The sequence below is a fragment of the Micropterus salmoides genome, unplaced genomic scaffold, assembly GCF_014851395.1.
Source record: "Micropterus salmoides isolate LMB-PRFRI ecotype aquatic unplaced genomic scaffold, ASM1485139v1 Ms_hic_scaffold_11, whole genome shotgun sequence".
NCBI classification, from domain to species: Eukaryota; Metazoa; Chordata; class Actinopteri; order Centrarchiformes; family Centrarchidae; genus Micropterus; species Micropterus salmoides.
This window is the reverse complement of record NW_024040152.1, coordinates 18,892,911-18,909,983: the sequence shown is the minus strand read 5'-3', so window position 1 is coordinate 18,909,983 and position 17,073 is coordinate 18,892,911. Positions and strand designations below refer to the sequence as shown.

The following is a 17,073-nucleotide window of genomic DNA, read 5'->3' as shown; positions in this document are numbered from 1 at the left end:
ACATGCGCACGCAAACACATACAGAAACAGAACATCAAAAAGACTTTCTAAGTAGCTCCGAGATTGTGCAGCGTCTGATGATCAGGAAGAATTTAAAATTCTGGAGCAGCCAGAGGGTTCTTCCCCCCGAAGAAGCTATTAATTGTGGTGCCCTCCATTACTCATCAGTCAGAGGCATTCAATAAAATAATTACCGGCGGGTGTTTGCTTTGGTGACAAAGAGAATATGTGATGAATGAAGATCAAGCTCATCTAAGACTTTCATCCCTGAGATAACGTCTGCTCTAGAGTCTGCACATGCAAAAAAAAATAAAGTTTTTAACTTCAGCACATAAAAACAATAGCCTGTGTTGAAGTATAACGAGTACATGGTTGACATGTTTAGAGCATTTTAAGACCTGTGCAGAATCGTGTTCAGTATCACTCACTTTAGCTTTATCTGTGTAGAGTCATCTCATTTATCCAGGTAGCATAATGTCAAGTCTAAATAACATTTCCCACTAGACTATTTAGCGGTGACACAACTAATGGAATCGTTTTATTTTGACTTAAAAGCCCTACTGCAAAAGGCCTACAGCCCCACAAAAACAACAAATACCAACAGATGGAGAGCAATCATGTAATGTTACATGGCTGGCAATGTAATAACGTGTAATTTTTTGGGAGGGGTTATTTGCTGTACATGGATAGTGAAACAGTAGGTACAGCGGTAATATGGAGATGATCATGTTTCACTTTCCCTTTCCCAACCACAGACAGACATTGATCGGTTGTTGTATATTGTAACAATATATGTAACTTTTTTTGTCAGGCAAGCATTTCTTTACAGGCAGACGACAAAACAGGTTAACATACCCACATAACATAGGACCGTCTTGAGGATTTACCATGGGACAGGCTTTTTGATTACACCACTGGGAATTTCTCATTCTATCAACATGTACTGTGCCACAGAGAAAATAGTTGATGCTACTTTAAAAAGACTGAAACATCAGAATAGAGTGGACATAATTAATGGTGATATTTTAAATTAACACTACAGAAATAAATATTATTACCGTGTGCGTTTGAGTTGTTCTCAGTTTTTCAACACTTAAAATCTTACATTGCAAATCATCTTTTTCAGCCAGTATGTTGGCTCAAAACAAAAAACATCTATCCTGTCCTCCATTTATTGGTTACTAAATAATACTAGATGTGACTTCAAGGTGCATCTGTAAACACATGGAATACTGTCTTGCAAGTTGCACAACTGTCACTGCACCATATCTTCTTTGCTATCCATCTAAAAATGCTGGCAACACATCTAACCTAGCAGCTAAGGAGAGGTCTAAAACAAGACAGACATCTTAAAACTTGATTGTTTTCAACATCAGAGGAAATGAGTCGGTCTCCTTGGAGACGACCAGGTAGCTATCACAAGTCCTGTTGATTTCAATTTCATGTGTCCATGTTCACTTTCTCATCTATGCTGGGGCCGGAGTGTCTGTCTGAGAGGCAGATGGTGAATGAATTTGTGGACTGTGCATTGGTGCAACTCCAATCTTTTTTCATTTCAGGCTATGAGTGTGTTGCACAATGATGAAATCCTTTGTGATCTCTGTCTCTTCCGGTTGCACTGATCCTGAGGGTCATTATTATCGTTACTTAAGTTAAGTGTATTTTTCTCTGCTCTGCTAGAGCTGAACAAGCCATTCAGAAAAAGTGCCAAAAAGTCCAGTGGGCTGCTGCTGATCAAACAGTGGGCTACCTGGATGATTTAGATGGCTCCTCACAGATTCATGTCTGAAATTAGTACCTAATTTTTGTTAATTGTCACGGCTTTTGTAGATCTACCATGTATTTCAAATAACATGAAGTTTTTCTAATTTTAATGTGTGAGTGTCTAAAGTTGAAGGGTATCATATGCAAATGGGATTCATGTTGGCTGTGAAGTAAGCAATTTGAACAGGCCATTTGACAAACCTAACACAAAAATAGAATTTCAAAAAATAACTTAATTACCTCTTGATTTAAAAAAAATGCATAAACATTTATATGTTAAGGCCTAAATAGGAGTTATAGCCCGTATTTATTCACAGACATGAATGACACACAGACAGAACACATTCTGGAGTAGAACCACGAGTGCACGCGTGCACACACACACATGCACACACACACATGCACACACACACACGCACACACGCACACACAGTGTGCGTCAGTGGGATACAGCAGAACTGCAGCAGGGAGACCATCTGTGTATTACACCGCTCCAAACCAAGCAGCACTGCCTTTGTGCTGACCAGATAATATGCGACAGGTATGAGTGCCTCACTGGAGTGTGTTTGTGTGCTAGTGGGCTGGAAGTATTTAGTGAAACAAACTCTAACAACAACTCTCAGTGAGTTTAGATGAGAGAAATGAGTAATTTAGTCATTTGATTCTGATATTTCCATGTGTCTGTCTGAGAAAGTCTGTTAAATATAGGATTGACTATTGGGACAAGCACAACCAGAGGTGGAATACTTGGGGGGGTGAACTTCTCCCTCGCTGATGCTGTAAAACATGCAGAAGCCAGTACACATGGCACAAAATCCAGTCCTACATGATTTACACTGTTAAGGACAACAAATACATGTGGTGGAAAGATTCCGAGGTGAACTGCAGCATTTGCCAGAAACATGTGCAGGATTGTGTTGAGCAGACAGCCTCTCTGTAATACATGGCTGTAATTCTGCCTCCCTGACCAATTTTGTCATTTAAGGCCTGGTGCTGAAGGCATACTTTCATGCTCTATCCCTCAATTTATTTTAAAAGCTTTTTCTTCCTGGAGCCGTCTGGCAAATGGTGTGCTGCTGGTACAGTACATGCTTCCATGCCCACCCGTGCCAAGAATGTGTAGGAATCTCCCTGATTTAGATGAGCAGCCAGGCAAAGGAAGAGATTGCAACATAAATGTTGCAATCTCTTGGCAATCATTTTGGTTTGTCAGTCAACCTATTATGGCAAGCCTCAAAAATGTAGGGTGCATCTACTATTTATCACCTGTGTATTAAGGCTGCAATTATAAACTGTCATATATATATATATATATATATATATGCAAAATAATTTAATTATATATTTAAAATGTAGTCCATACATTGCAAGGTGGTTTGTGCGCATTCCATTGTTCCTTTGTTTCGATCATTTGCAGGGAGTACAGAAATAAATCAATGCTCCCATAATATAATCACCATTATCATAGATCAGTACTCAGCACAAAAAGCTGCCATTAGCTGGATTAGTTGGTTGGATGAACTTTATTTACTCACTCTCCCCCAAAAAACAGCCCCCGAAGGGGATTACTAGCCAGACCTAACATTACAAGCAGATAAAATAAGGACAGCAAGAGCATTCTGTTTGCAGCCAGATCAGACGACCTAATATGGAGCAAAAATTGAGCCAAGATTCATATTTGAGTCATATGCCTCATAGACAAGATTATTCAAATGTTGTGTCTGACTGCCAAAGAGCTCTGCATGAAAATAATAATACCCTTGTGACAACCACTCTATCCCTGGCAGCGGTGCAGCTTGTAACCTCTGATAATTATATTGAGAGCCTAACGGTAATGACAACCTTCCAATGCCACAGAAAGAAAAGACTTTCCTCTTAAAGCAGCAGTGGTCAAACAGTAAATCCGCTCCTTTCTGAAATGCACATATGAGATAATGCTTTGTGAAGCATGTGGTCACCACTGGCTATATCAGCTTGGAAACGACTGTCTCTCCCATTGGGCTGTACCATGGGAAATGTGACTCTTCTGTGTGGTGGGATCGCGATGCGAAGAGTAAGAAAGAAAAACAAACAGTGTGTATACAATGTCCTCACCCTGTAAGAAACCTATACCTCTGCCATGCAATGTTTAAACAATGTATTACGTTGGAGGTGGAAAAAGTATAACGACACATTTTGTAGATGTGACTCTTCACAGCACAATATAAAATATCGGTGGACAGAGCAAACATAAACCAAAGTGCTGAGCCTGGTATTATAAACAGCCCCTCCCTACTCTTGTCACACACACTGTCGTCCGCACACACGTCTCTGGTTTTTGGTGTGGTTTCCACATCAAACAGCACTGTGATAGTGGAGTTTGTACTTTATAATCTGGTAAACATGAGCAATGCGCTTTATCAACACATAATAGGATATACATAGAGATAAGCATGGAGCTGCTACTTAATTCTGAGTTTGTTTAAACAGCTGCTAACCCACATTCTGTTCTCATTCTGTGAAAACTGGACCCTGAACTGAATTTTTTTTACAAATATATAATAGGTGTTCCTCGTTGAACTATACCTCATTAGAAGCAGACAGGAGTTGTTTTGGAGTTTTCTGAACACTGTAGCATTATAACTGTATTTGTCACTGGAGCATAACATATTAATTTTTTTTACACTGTCAGAAAATGTCCCAGTCTAGTGCTGCGAAAATGGTACACTACACAGGCCAAAGATAACCCTAAAAGCCAGCCAAGTGGAAAAGCCAGTAAGGGAATTATGGAGATGATTGGCAATCTAATGATAACATCCAAACCCAATGTCAGACTGACTGCATCTCACAACCTTATAATCTCTGCGCACACAGAAGGTGCCATTTCCCTCTAATGTTTCCACCAGTGCATCCAGATATAACAGATGGGGATGCTTTGCACTTACTGTTCATCCTAAATCACAGCAGTCACTGGAAGCCTCTACAATAATAGTCTATTTGTCTAATGTTTACCAAGCACATGTGAGATGCAGATGAGGAAATAAAAAGATGTGACATTTCCTGGTGCATGGTGGTGGTGAGCATATGTTAAAAGTTTGATTCAAGTCAAAAAAAAAAGGCACACGTTTCAAAGCACACAGACAAACAATGAAAAACTCCTCACAAAGGAATGTTATTATTACTATTATTGTTATTAAGGCTAATATACATTATATGCAAAGCCTCAGTTTCTATGAGTCTGGATTGTGTGAACTCTTACCAGAGGACACAGATGAACCTGAGAGGCTTGAGTTACTGGACGCTGCCATCCCAACCCGTCTCACGGCTCGGTTACTCCCGCTTGGCCAAGGTGCGCTCACAGCAGCTCGTTCCCGGCGGTGCCTCCATTTCACCCACGCCCCAATATGCTTCACCTTTGACGACTCTGTCGGTGACTATTTCATGTATCGTCCGGAGTCCCGAGCCCACCACTCGTCTGTCTGAATCCGCCGATCGTTCCCAGTCGGCTCGCTGCGCGCCTCGGTGGGGAGCTCACGCTGCCGCAACACTGAAGGTGCTGCCGCCACAGATTAAAAAAAAACAAAAACAGTCAGCCAAGCTACAGGAACATTCTCCTCGGATCACTTTCTCCAGAGCATTTCCTCACACTGGGCAGAAAAAAAGGTGTAGGTCTAGATTTGTGCCATGTAGAGATCAGCCATGGTTTCCATGTGCCACTTTAAGAATTGCAATAAACACACTACACTGCAGCGTTGACGCGCCTTCTTAAAGAGAAAGTTTGGAGCTAGCGTTGCCAGATGTAAGCAACCCCAGCTGGCAAAAAAATCCCAAATCAACCGACTCTAGTTCTGTTTGCAGAATTCAAAACAGACGTTTTAAACTCCCGGTTATATGAGATTCATGCAAATGGTAGCCTATACCTAATTATTCCAGCTTCGGCATTGCATTTTTCATCAAATGTCATATTATATAATTTTATGTTGACAGGACCAGACTTAATGTCAGTGTTTTTGCGCCATCTGGTGGGGCTGCTTTCCCATTTCCCTGGGATCACACTGAAGAAAACTGAACGTGGTGTCTGTGTGAGATTAACTACAGGTTTTAAAGGGAGGTTTGGAAGACCAGGCCCCTAACTTTCCTATAATGCCTTAATTTTACTGTCTTTTACTCATCTTGTATTGTGAAACAACTTGGGTGAATTGCTGTCATTTTAATTTTGTTTGTGACCAGCTGTTTGCCAGTTTAAATGGCAAAAAAAACTGAGAAAGAGCACTCCCTTGACTGTCATTACTACTGCTGATATACCTTTGAGAAAGACGCTTTGCCCTCCTAGCTCCAATGTAGATGTTCAATGACCAACACATAATATGGTGTGGTTGTAGTGGGCAGCTTCCAGTGTGCAACTAAACTGTAAGCAAATACTGGTCACAAAAAAAAGAAAACAAGCTGTGTCTGCCTCAAAACATACATTGTCAAGCCGAGCCTATCCAATAAGACATTGTGAGTGATTTTACATACATGGTTACATGTTTAAAGCTGCATGGATCAATTTTAGGCCACTGGTGCATACAAACACACAGCCTTATCAACTAAAGTAATTCTGGCTAACTTGTTAAAAAATTACCAACTTACACATCCAACAGACATGGGGCAACATTATCATCCCTCTGGAGTTGCGCTTCTGGCCACCTGATGAATCCAAATCCATTATTCAGTGGTCTTTTCACTCTGGTTTGGTCTCCACCAACTCCTGAAAAATACCTCTGTCTGCTGTCTGGTGCTGGGCCGGAAGGAAACAATGGAATCATCAAAAAAAAACAACAACAATAAATAGAGGCAAATCCCACAATAAAACTTTAATTGTGCATTCTCTAATTTGTGGCTATTTTGAGGAGATTTGACTTTGGGGCGTTTTTGCTTTCTTGGGAGGTGTCTCAGCCTATCACAGCCTATGTGGCTTCACCCAAATTTGTATTCCCTAGTTTACAGTGAGAGGCAAAGCCAACACAGTCATGTAGCAATAGGGTCCTAGATTTTATACTACCCAATTATATAAAGTGTATAGTAAGCTACAAATCCTGACTCAGCATTGTTTTGGTAGCAAGTTTAAATAGAGCACTTTAGCACTTTGTTCTGAACAGGAAATACAATGAGTGCTTAAATTCAATTATGAAATACCCCATTTAAAATTTGATAATTTATTCATTCAATGATTTATTACTATATTTATTTTTTTTGTTAACTGTCACCTCACCAGCACCTGACCTAGTTATAGCCTATAGTTTTACTTCACTGTGATTTTAGTAGTTATAGGCTAAGTAACGTACACCTATAGGTACTTCATTTTGCCATTTTTTTGTGAAGATACACGGAACAGGCAAAAACATCCCTTCAAAAATGTTAAAGTAACATTATGTCCATGTAAATTGGCGTGCCTACCAAATGCTGAGTAACGTTAGCCGACAACGTTTGCACTAAATGCAAATTGGTCATTAGCAGACCTGCTTGCCCTCAAATGATCCAGAATCATAAACTGTATATGTATACACAAAAGTGTAGCCTATACAAAAGAACACACCAATACTATAACGTTACAATCGTGCTTCTTATGTGTATCCTGTCTTCTAGTTAAACGGTTGAAAACAGTTTACTCACCATGTCAGACTAATCTACTCTGAAATAGTTCTGTTTTCAGTGGCTGTTTTAGTAAAAAAAAAAATCAAAAAAAGAAACGTTGATCTTTCTGTTTACTTAGTTAAGAGGTCGGGAGTTCCTGCAAGACCGACAATAGGGCTGAAACGCTGCTGCGTCACAACAACGACCACGTGATTTTACATGTCACGTGACCTATGCAAAGTTGGTCATGTGACCTAGCCAGCGACAGATTCACACTTTCCCGTCAGTCCATGGATGGAAGACGCTTATTTGATTAAAGGCTGAACTTGTTCCCTTTGCAATAGAAATAACAGTGAACATGAGGTGAGTTACAATGAATTAAAACTTGTTTTATTCCCAATTAGCCAGCCTGCTGTCAGACACGTGCTGTGCTTGTGGTCAGACTGTTTTGAAATCAATCTGAGTGACTTGCGGTGTGTGAGGTTCACGCATCATTTGCCGGGGCCTGTAGTCTGATATGTATTTTGTTAATTTTCGCAGGCTGTGTGGGGAAACTCTGAGTTTCCTGTTACTGTGGGCCTGTCTGGACTCTGCACACTCGCGGCGCTGCTCGTCGTTTTTCTGCCGAAAATCTCACCGTGTCAGCGGCCTGAATGGAGCCGACCCCGGGTCTCCCCTCTTTCTCACTCCTTACCTGGAGAAGGGCGCCATAGATGAAGGTATAACCCACATTAGAGTATTGACATGATACTACAGTCCGCAAGTCATTCCATTGGATTGCAGTTTGTCTGCGCCACCAATCAGACATCTTTTCTTTCTGCTCCAGCCAGGAAACTAAGTCAAGTGGGAGATCTGCCAGGTGCCAACGTCAAGAGCTATGCCGGGTACCTCACTGTCAATAAAAAATACAACAGCAATTTCTTCTTTTGGTTCTTCCCTGCACTGATGGTAGGCCCAATCTTCTTATGTACAACAGGGGCTTTTCAAACTTTACTGAGCACAAGGATGAGGCAGGCATTTTGAGATAAATAGTCTTTCTTGTGCTTGATTTCTTTGGAACTCAACTTGATTTTACTTTGTGTGTTTTATCTGCCCTCAGTCAGCTTGTGATAAGGATTGAACTGTATGTATTTAGTCAGCTGCAGTGCAGGAATGCCAGCTATGTTCATAGTCTAAACTCAAAAAGTCACGCTTTTTCCATCAAGGTCTTAAAGCAAGAGTGGGTATATTCCAAGATCTTTTTGTCAAAGCTATAAATCAGTAACCAAGTTTCATATCTGTATTTTTATACTTAAATGCAGTAATGTCACAACATGACACTTCTGTGACACTGAATGAAAGATCAGTCTTGCAGCCATAAAATATTTGTTTTTTTGATTGACAGCTACCATTAAGAGGAGTCAGTGTTTACTAATATGCATACTATATGAGAGTTAGTGCATCACCCACATATTTAAACCCATTCCTGAGACAAGAGACATGCATGATGATCTATTGTCTTAAAAAAATCTAAAATTTTAAATATTAATATAACTGACTGGAATGAAGAACAGAGGAAACAAAAATGTAAGCAAACAATGATTAGTACATTTTAAAACAATATAAACAATATGTTTGACTATCTTTAAACAGTTAGCAATGGTAACTTGTGTGTCAATGGCGCAGTGGATAAGATCTTGTTGTGGGAGACCCAAGTTCAGTTTCCTCTGCCTCACATCTATCTACCAATGTTATTATTTTTATCCCTAAGCAAGACACTTGTCAGGTATTTATTTATTTAAATTTTTTTGTTAATAAACTGAAGTCACCACTGGGTGGTGCTGAGATCTCAGCTTTCTGTGTGCCCTGCTCTGACTGACAGGCAAGCCAAGACAAAGCACCAGTCCTGCTCTGGCTGCAAGGCGGACCTGGTGGCACCTCCATGTTCGGTCTCTTTGTGGAACATGGACCATATGTGGTGTACAAAAACTTGACTGGTAAGAAGTGATTTGGTACTATAGAAGCTTGTATAAACGTGTATAAGCTTAAGCCCTGTATAGTTGGCTTTCCTGATCTGCTTATTTTTTTTTCTTTGCAGTTGGTTTGAGGAATTACACTTGGACATCGAGATATTCAGTTTTGTACATTGACAATCCAGTACGTATTGCTTTCCTCACACACAAAAGCCTCAAACTAATTTCATGCATGGTTACTCAGCTTATCGGGGATTTTCATGTGCATGAATATTTACTGACAAGTCTTTGAGGAAGAGCTGTTTGTTTTTCTAGGTCGGAACAGGCTTCAGCTTCACTGAGGATGACAGAGGTTTTGCTCAGAATCAGGATGATGTTGGCAGAGATCTGTACAGGTAAAACATCCAACTCAAACATAATATTCTTCTGATTTTGGTCTTTAAGTCTGGTGTTTGATTAATGTTTGACTTCTAAGTCTTTATTCCCATCTCTTCCTTTAACAGTGCTTTAACCCAGTTTTTCCAGCTCTTTCCTGAGTATCAATCCAATGAGTTCTATGCAACTGGGGAGGTATGGCGTTTTTTTCTTTTCTAGCGTTGCAAATTAATATTGTTGCCGTTTTTAGTAGTAGCTTGACATTAATGACTTTTGACCTTGTACACATAACAGTAGAATGTTTCCAAATGTATGATTTGTAAAATCCTTGTTAAAATATCACCAGACCATAATAGTGTCTGAAAACAACAACTAAAAAACTTCTACCTATTTAAAATATTGCTCTAACCCGTGTAAACCTTCTCTGTCCCCATGCAGTCGTATGCAGGGAAGTATGTTCCTGCCATTTCTTATTACATCCATAAAAACAACCCCACTGCCAAAGTGAAAATTAACCTCATAGGGATGGCTATTGGTGACGGGCTCTGTGATCCAGAAATGGTGCGTGTCTGTTAAAGTCTCATTTTCTGATATTCTCTTTCAACTTGTGTGACTTGTGAACTTCTCAGGTCTCCAGATTGTCCTTGTTGCTCTTTGGGACATCTACAGTACAGTTATGTATGTGCAAAAAATTAGATGATATAATGTTTTACTTCTTTCCATTTCAGATGCTTGGTGGTTACGGTGAGTTCCTGTACCAAACGGGCATGATAGATGAACTCCAAAGGCAGTACGTCATCCAGCAGACAGACTTAGGGGTTAAACTCATCCACCAGCAGAAGTGGGTGGAGGCTTTTCAGGTAAGAGATGCTGGGTGCCTCTTACATAACAAGCGAATCGACAACAAATACAATTGGGTTGTCTGTATTTACACATTTCTAATTGGTGAATAAATTAATGCCATTTTTTAGTATCATATCTTTCTCAGACAAACATTAAAATTGTGAATAATATCAAAGAACCTTGTTGTGAATGAGATTCAGCTGACCGTTTTGTCTGACTTCAGGTTTTTGATAGCTTGCTGAACGGTGACGTGGAACCATATCCGTCCTTCTTCCAAAATGCTACAGGCTGCACCAACTACTTCAACTACATGACATGTCAGGTACTCAAAAACCTACTGGCTGAGTTCAAAGCTGCCTGTCAGAAAAACATTTAAACTTTATATACAAACTACTAACAATACTTTTTGTGCACTGCAGGAACCTGAAGACCAGGAGTACTTCTCCCAGTTTGTGACTCTGCCAGTGGTGCGACGCGCCATCCATGTGGGGAACCTGACGTTCAACAACGGCTCGGAGGTGGAGAAGCATCTTCTGGAGGATGTCATGAAGAGCATAAAACCGTGGCTGGGGGTGCTGATGGACAACTATAGGGTGAGGGGTGTAGGATTATCCACTGCAGCAACGTACAATGGTACCTTGGTCCACTGTGTGTGTTGTGATATGACAATAGCATAAGATTGCAATAGCATGATTGAATATTCTAACTGATAAATCAGATGCGCAAACAATGTCTCTAAATGTTTGTATAAAAAAAAACATGATGTTAAATTTTTTTCACCATTTATTACAAAAGTCCCTCTAATACCTCTCTGACAGTTTTTCTGTGTTTTCCATTTCTACATGCACCCAGGTCTTAATGTACAGTGGTCAGCTGGATGTCATTGTAGCAGCCCCACTGACTGAGAGGTTCCTGCCTACTGTCAACTGGACCGGGGCTGCCGAGTACAAAACAGCCCCTCGCTTTCACTGGAAGGTTCAGCCCAGCGACACAGAAGTGGCAGGTTACGTGAGACAAGTGGGAGAGTTTTACCAGGTGAGCAGATGCTAACAATGGTCAAAACTATGTGAAAAGTACTCCAACAAACACTTGTTTTAATATTCTGAAATCTGTCCTCTTGTCATGTAGATAATCATCCGAGGGGGAGGGCATATTCTGCCCTATGACCAGCCAGCGAGGTCCTTTGATATGATTGACCGATTCCTTTCAACACGAGGCTGGATATGAAGCGTTTCAGCACTGATTAAAGCACCTCCACCTCAGAGAGCATATTGGTGATTATTGAATCTTGATTGTCTCAGGCGATGTTGGATTCGTACATGAGTCTGCAGCTGATTTTATTATTATTTTGAATTAAAATTAGGTGAAAATTAAATGGCAGTTTTCAGATTATCAGGAGTTTCTATGAAAATCATTGTTTTGCTTGATTTTGTTGATTTGTGCAAGGAAACCGTAATAGCTTATGGTGCATTCAATCACTACACGTTTTGGAGAGGAAATGTAAAGAATGAACCACAGCTGATTTGTCTTGAAATAAAATGTTTTGTTTTTCTAAATATGTCTTAATAATCAGAGAAGACTGCAGTCTGCCACCCTCTTCTCAATAGCTTCTGTTGCAGGGTATTACAGAGAAGAATGGGATTTTATCCTAGTAAGTAGTATTTGGTTAGTCAACAAAATGTCCACCAGGGGTCACTGTGCTCCAAAAGAATTTAATTGGATACCCATAAATGAAAAAACATCAGAACACTTATGAGAACTGCTGTGGTCAGTCAGTGTATTTTTAAAAAGTTGATACCATTAGCACTTTTGAATATCTGAACTTTGATCTTAATAACAATATAAACTTACTGAATATCTGAAGAAAGTATCTTTGCTCACTTTGCATGTTGCGACAAAACAAAACACTGGTTAATATTATTTCGGTTAATATTATTTCAGCTACTGTTGTGGCTTTAAAATGTATTTGACACGCTGCAGCGCTCTGAAGTGATTCTGACAGAATGCCACAAAGATGTTTGTGTACCAAAGTAAACTGCCATGTTATTTCATCAGGCAACTATCAAGATGTCTAGACAGTTCAATAATTAATGAGTATTCTAAACCTTTAAAGCTTTTAACTATTTAATGAGCAGTTATGTGTCAAGGACAAGCATTGGGAAATACTATTGATCATTTTGTTTGAACATGAGTACTCTTTTTTTTTTTTTTTTTTTTTAAATAGAATTCTCGAAATATTCAATTGATGTCCCTCAGTTCATTTTTGCATTCTGGTTACCGGAAATCACTGTGGCACTAGATTTCAAGTAACAGGTACTTCTTGACATCCAATCACATCAGTTAGTTTTATGTTCCAGAACAAGTGCTTTATTTTCATACCGTAATGTAACTGCAGTGACACTTTAACATCTGTACAAATACAAAACAAAATGGGGACAATTTCATTACAGGCACAAAAAAAATGTACAAAGTTATGCAGGAAAGAATGGATTCATCAGTTCATTACATATAAACAATGTATTTTAAGCGCTGAAATGAGCCTCAACGTACAACAAAAGGCAAGTGCTATGCAAATATTATTTACAAACATGTACCACACATTTACTCCCTTCAAAAAGAAAGGTGGTTGCATTACATGTACAGGATAACAGAAATTAATGACATTATGTACAATATTTATAGTTTTAGATTTAAAATAATACAATTATAACATCATTAACGTGTAGGAATTGTTCTCCACTTTCACAAACACACTCACTGCACTCCCATCTGTCCTTTTTGTCTGCCTCTACAGTCACAAATGTTTTTTGCTGAACACGGATCCACTGTCAAAAATGAAACTTCATATCTTAACTCTAAAATAGCAACACCCTCCAAGTGATTCCAGTTGAAAGTATTTTGAGGTCATACCCACATTTTCACACGAAATAAGGCAAGCTTCAGTTGAAAGGGTCGTTGCAGCAAAGCCCTTTTCAAGAGAATCTATTTGTCTGTCTCATCACCACACATATCAAACTGCGCACACAGACTCCAAGGTTAAGACGTGACATAAACAGTCTGAATGTTTCCACAAAACTTGAATTATGAGGATACAGATTTTCAATTAACATGTAAGCTTCCTTCATCTTCGACAAAACTGCAGGTTTATTTTTTTTTTTTTTTTTTTTTTTTACAGAATTAACAGGGCACACGGTCCTTAATTGAGCCTTATCCTAGAATATGAGCTCTAGGTTCCCATTTTCTTAGACATGTATGATGCATGCCAGGCACAGGCTCTCCATAAAGCCAAACACAGTTAAGTTTCTCGCTGGTGTGTGAAAAAGGGGGCTCACTGAGAATTACTCGGACCTTAATATGGCTATTCAACCCTCTGGCGCGACAGAGGACAAAGTGCATAGACAGCTCTGCGATTGCTCCACCTGTCAGTGGAATGTATGTCATCCAACCTCCTGTAGAACACAGTGCATTATGGTCATCACGTTAATGAATCAACATTCCTGGTCATAGGACAGAGGAAAAATAGGAGTTGTGTTCAATGAGAAGGCATGATGTTTCAAGGCTGGAAAGGGGATGAAAAAAGGTCAAGCCAGTATCATCTGTCTCCAATCTGATACTGCAGAGGAGGCCTGAGATAGAAAAATTGATGAAGAGGTCAAATGGTAAATGGGTATTTCTCTCTTTAGTCAACTGGTCTTGCCCTCACATTCAGCAGACATCCACAACAAAGCTGATAACAGAGAAAACTCGTTAATAATATGCTGAGTTAAATGTTTTTGACTATTTGAAGAAAATGAGTGGCACTTTGCTGTGTACAGTAAGCCAACAGAAGATTTTAAGAAAGATTTAGGCACATTGTGACATTTTGGAAAGCACAGGCATAAACTGCTCCTCTTTAGAAACTGTAAACCACTCTGCCAGTAGTGGGATGCCAGTGAAAAAACAAAACAATCATGCTCATAGTCTTTCTCACACACTTTTTTGTTTTTCTTTCTTTACACCCCTGCTGAACTTTGTTCTGCAGAAGAAAGAAGACAAAACACAAATGCATAATGCATATCATTCACATGCACACCCAAAACTATGCAGACACACGTAATCGAATGTTATATGTGACCACCAAAATGTGGATCCAGATGCACAAACGCACAAAAAGAGAGGCCTCAGTAATTAAAGCTTCAGTTGGTCCTGGAGAGCGGAGGAGTTTGTTTCAAATCCCCAAGCTTCCTCACTGGTATCACAGTGTACAGTTCTGTAGCTGTAACAGCATCGTATGTCCTCGAGACCAGAGTGGCTTGGCCATGCTGATCGTGATGTGGACATACGGCAGAGAATATGATCAATACTGCGATGTATTGCTTCCATTTGGTCACGTTTTCACTGTCATGCTTTATAACACACTCTAAGAATACCGCTGACAGGGAAAAGGTTAACAGTCATATCCGTTTCTAGGAAAGAAAAGCATCATTACACCGGTTTGCATATTCCTCTCCAAGACATCATGGTGACAGTTTGACTTAGCGTCAGAAGACAACTTAAAGGCAGCGACATCCTACTCACTTATTCACTCACAGAGTCTGTTGCATACACTCAACATACTGTCCACGTGTGATATTCAAATAGTGATCTGATTCATATTTCAGTCCGTCAGGCATACAGAGATGTAAGGTTTGCATGTAGAGATGACTGTCTGAGGCTTGTGTCTCTTTCCTCTGGTTTCTTGACCACCTTGGTCCATTTTGTACCATTACACAACAGGAAAAAGTCACTTAAATGCTGCATGGGATTAGCAAAACTCCCTTTTTGCTAAAAGCACAAAAAACAGATAAAACATACAACAGGCAAACCATAGAACATTTACGCATTAACAGGGTTGGTCTATAAAAATACATACTGTAGCTACTGTATAAAGAACAGCCTCACAGGCCTTTGAGGTTTTTCTTGATGGAGGGGGGGGGGGCAGCAAGTGCAGCTGGCAACCCTCAGAAAGCAGGGTAGTAGGGGGTTGTTTGGGGATACAGCTGGGGTTCTAGTCTCTCCTCTCCCTAGTGGATGGGGTTAATGTCTGTGCGGTGGTTGGTTTGCCCGTGCACACTGCTGCCCCCTACGGTTGTGGTGGAGGTGGTGATGGTGTTGTGCTGAATGACCTGCTGCTGGGAGCACGCTGGCGCTGGACTGCCCGCCGGACTGCTCTCTGGACCTGAGGAGACAGCAGAGACATCACTGAGGATGGACGACATGTGTGCACAATATGAGCGTGTGCGCACAAGTGTAAATACTACGATCTTCAAGCTCTACACAGAGGCTTCAAAATATAATTGTATATGTTTTGTATTATAATGATAGTAAAATAAATCTAAATAAAAACAGAACAAATCTCATCATTTAAAAAAACAGCTTTATTTATTAGCAGATACATTTCAAACACATGGCACACTCATTTCAGTCACACTTGTCATCCCTAAATAGGATGAATAACAGAAAAATGGAATAGTGAATCACTCAACTCCATAAACATGCCTGATGACTTTTGGACACATTGAAAGTGACATCTGTACGCAAGCTAGACTCATCGATGGAAGTCTCTCCCAGCCCAGACTGGGAGTTGGCTCTCTTCTGTATAAAAGAACTATTCAGCTAAGATGGATGTGAGCCTTATTTTCCTGTGCTAAAGCCACACAGGGAGGTGCCTTATCCTAATTACACGGAAATGTTATTTGTATCCGTATCAAAGGGTGGGGCTCTGATGTCATGCCCGGCTGAGAGTTGAGGCACAGTGCAATAATCAGCGAGGTCCTGGGGCATCCATGAGAGTTTGGATGCCAATGTGCAATGTGGCGTCTTTCTCACGTTGTGTCTCGGCAGCCTCTGTGCCATCAGATGGAAAAACTAGTCTCATATGGGATTCAGACTACCAACTCCCAGTCCAGGCAAACTACCAGAGTGTGCAACACCCATATGCGAATCGAAGAGTCCTGCAGCGAGCGTGGGAGCTGGATACCAGCACATAGGAGAGAAGAGTCTTGGCAGTCACTGTGTGTCCATCACAGTTCAGCCTGTAGAGTTTAAACCCTTCCTCTGGCAAGACAATTAACGACGCATTTTCAGGGCTATCTGCACTGCGGGGCTAAGGAACACAGAAGAATGTGTGTTTTTGGTCCAATTCCCAATTGTGTGTGTGTCTGTGTTTGAGCTACTCACTGAGGTAACCTTGGGACTCTTTCTGCATAGTGGTGATGGGACAGTCCTTGTGTGTGAGGAGAAGCTGCTTGAGTTGGGTCACCTCGTTCTTTAGCATGGTCACTTCATTCTGAAATGCGGGAAAACACACAAGCAATTTAAGACTCAGATATCACCCAGGGAATCACAATTAAAGCAGGCTACGTTATTATCCTATGTATTCCCATTCCCAACTGTTATATATTTATATGGTCATCAGGGTTGTTTTATATCTTGGATTGGGATTAAGACTTGAGACATTTTTTAAAGTGAAAAACTGTGTTAAAAATGTGTGACATGGAGTTTGAAAGATGAGGGCATTTACCAG

At 40.3% G+C, this 17,073-nt stretch overlaps 3 protein-coding genes across 6 annotated transcripts in view; 1 reads left to right on the top strand and 2 right to left on the bottom strand.

The window, feature by feature from the left end:
* Positions 1-7,532, bottom strand: part of chn2 (chimerin 2) — a 29,736-nt gene extending 22,204 nt beyond the window's left edge. For both annotated transcript variants that reach the window (XM_038711668.1, XM_038711670.1), the window contains exons 1-3: positions 7,399-7,532; positions 6,376-6,523; positions 5,003-5,299 (exon numbers count right to left, since the gene is read on the bottom strand). In XM_038711668.1, coding sequence (XP_038567596.1) covers positions 5,003-5,051 — 49 coding nt within the window. In that variant the 5' untranslated portion in view covers positions 5,052-5,299; positions 6,376-6,523; positions 7,399-7,532. The remainder of the gene's footprint in view (positions 1-5,002; positions 5,300-6,375; positions 6,524-7,398) is intronic.
* Positions 7,533-7,585: 53 nt separating this feature from the next.
* On the top strand, positions 7,586-12,085 carry cpvl (carboxypeptidase vitellogenic like). The gene is made up of 13 exons (XM_038711667.1): positions 7,586-7,722; positions 7,900-8,078; positions 8,186-8,307; positions 9,221-9,335; positions 9,437-9,495; positions 9,627-9,706; positions 9,815-9,881; positions 10,125-10,247; positions 10,415-10,546; positions 10,753-10,851; positions 10,949-11,122; positions 11,382-11,564; positions 11,658-12,085. Exons 1-13 carry the CDS (start codon positions 7,718-7,720, stop codon positions 11,754-11,756), a joined length of 1,437 nt encoding a protein of 478 aa, XP_038567595.1. The 5' UTR covers positions 7,586-7,717; the 3' UTR covers positions 11,757-12,085.
* A 3,486-nt stretch (positions 12,086-15,571) lies between these two features.
* Positions 15,572-17,073, bottom strand: part of creb5b (cAMP responsive element binding protein 5b) — a 41,822-nt gene continuing 40,320 nt past the window's right edge. For all 3 annotated transcript variants that reach the window (XM_038711666.1, XM_038711665.1, XM_038711664.1), the window contains exons 10-11: positions 16,728-16,836; positions 15,572-15,726 (exon numbers count right to left, since the gene is read on the bottom strand). In XM_038711666.1, the coding sequence (XP_038567594.1) occupies positions 15,572-15,726; positions 16,728-16,836 (264 nt within the window). The remainder of the gene's footprint in view (positions 15,727-16,727; positions 16,837-17,073) is intronic.

Coding starts and splice junctions, on each gene's coding strand:
- cpvl (XM_038711667.1), top strand. Junction 8,308..9,220: donor GGTTCTTCCCTGCACTGATG/GTAGGCCCAATC, acceptor TCTGACTGACAG/GCAAGCCAAGACAAAGCACC. Junction 11,123..11,381: donor TGCTGATGGACAACTATAGG/GTGAGGGGTGTA, acceptor ACATGCACCCAG/GTCTTAATGTACAGTGGTCA.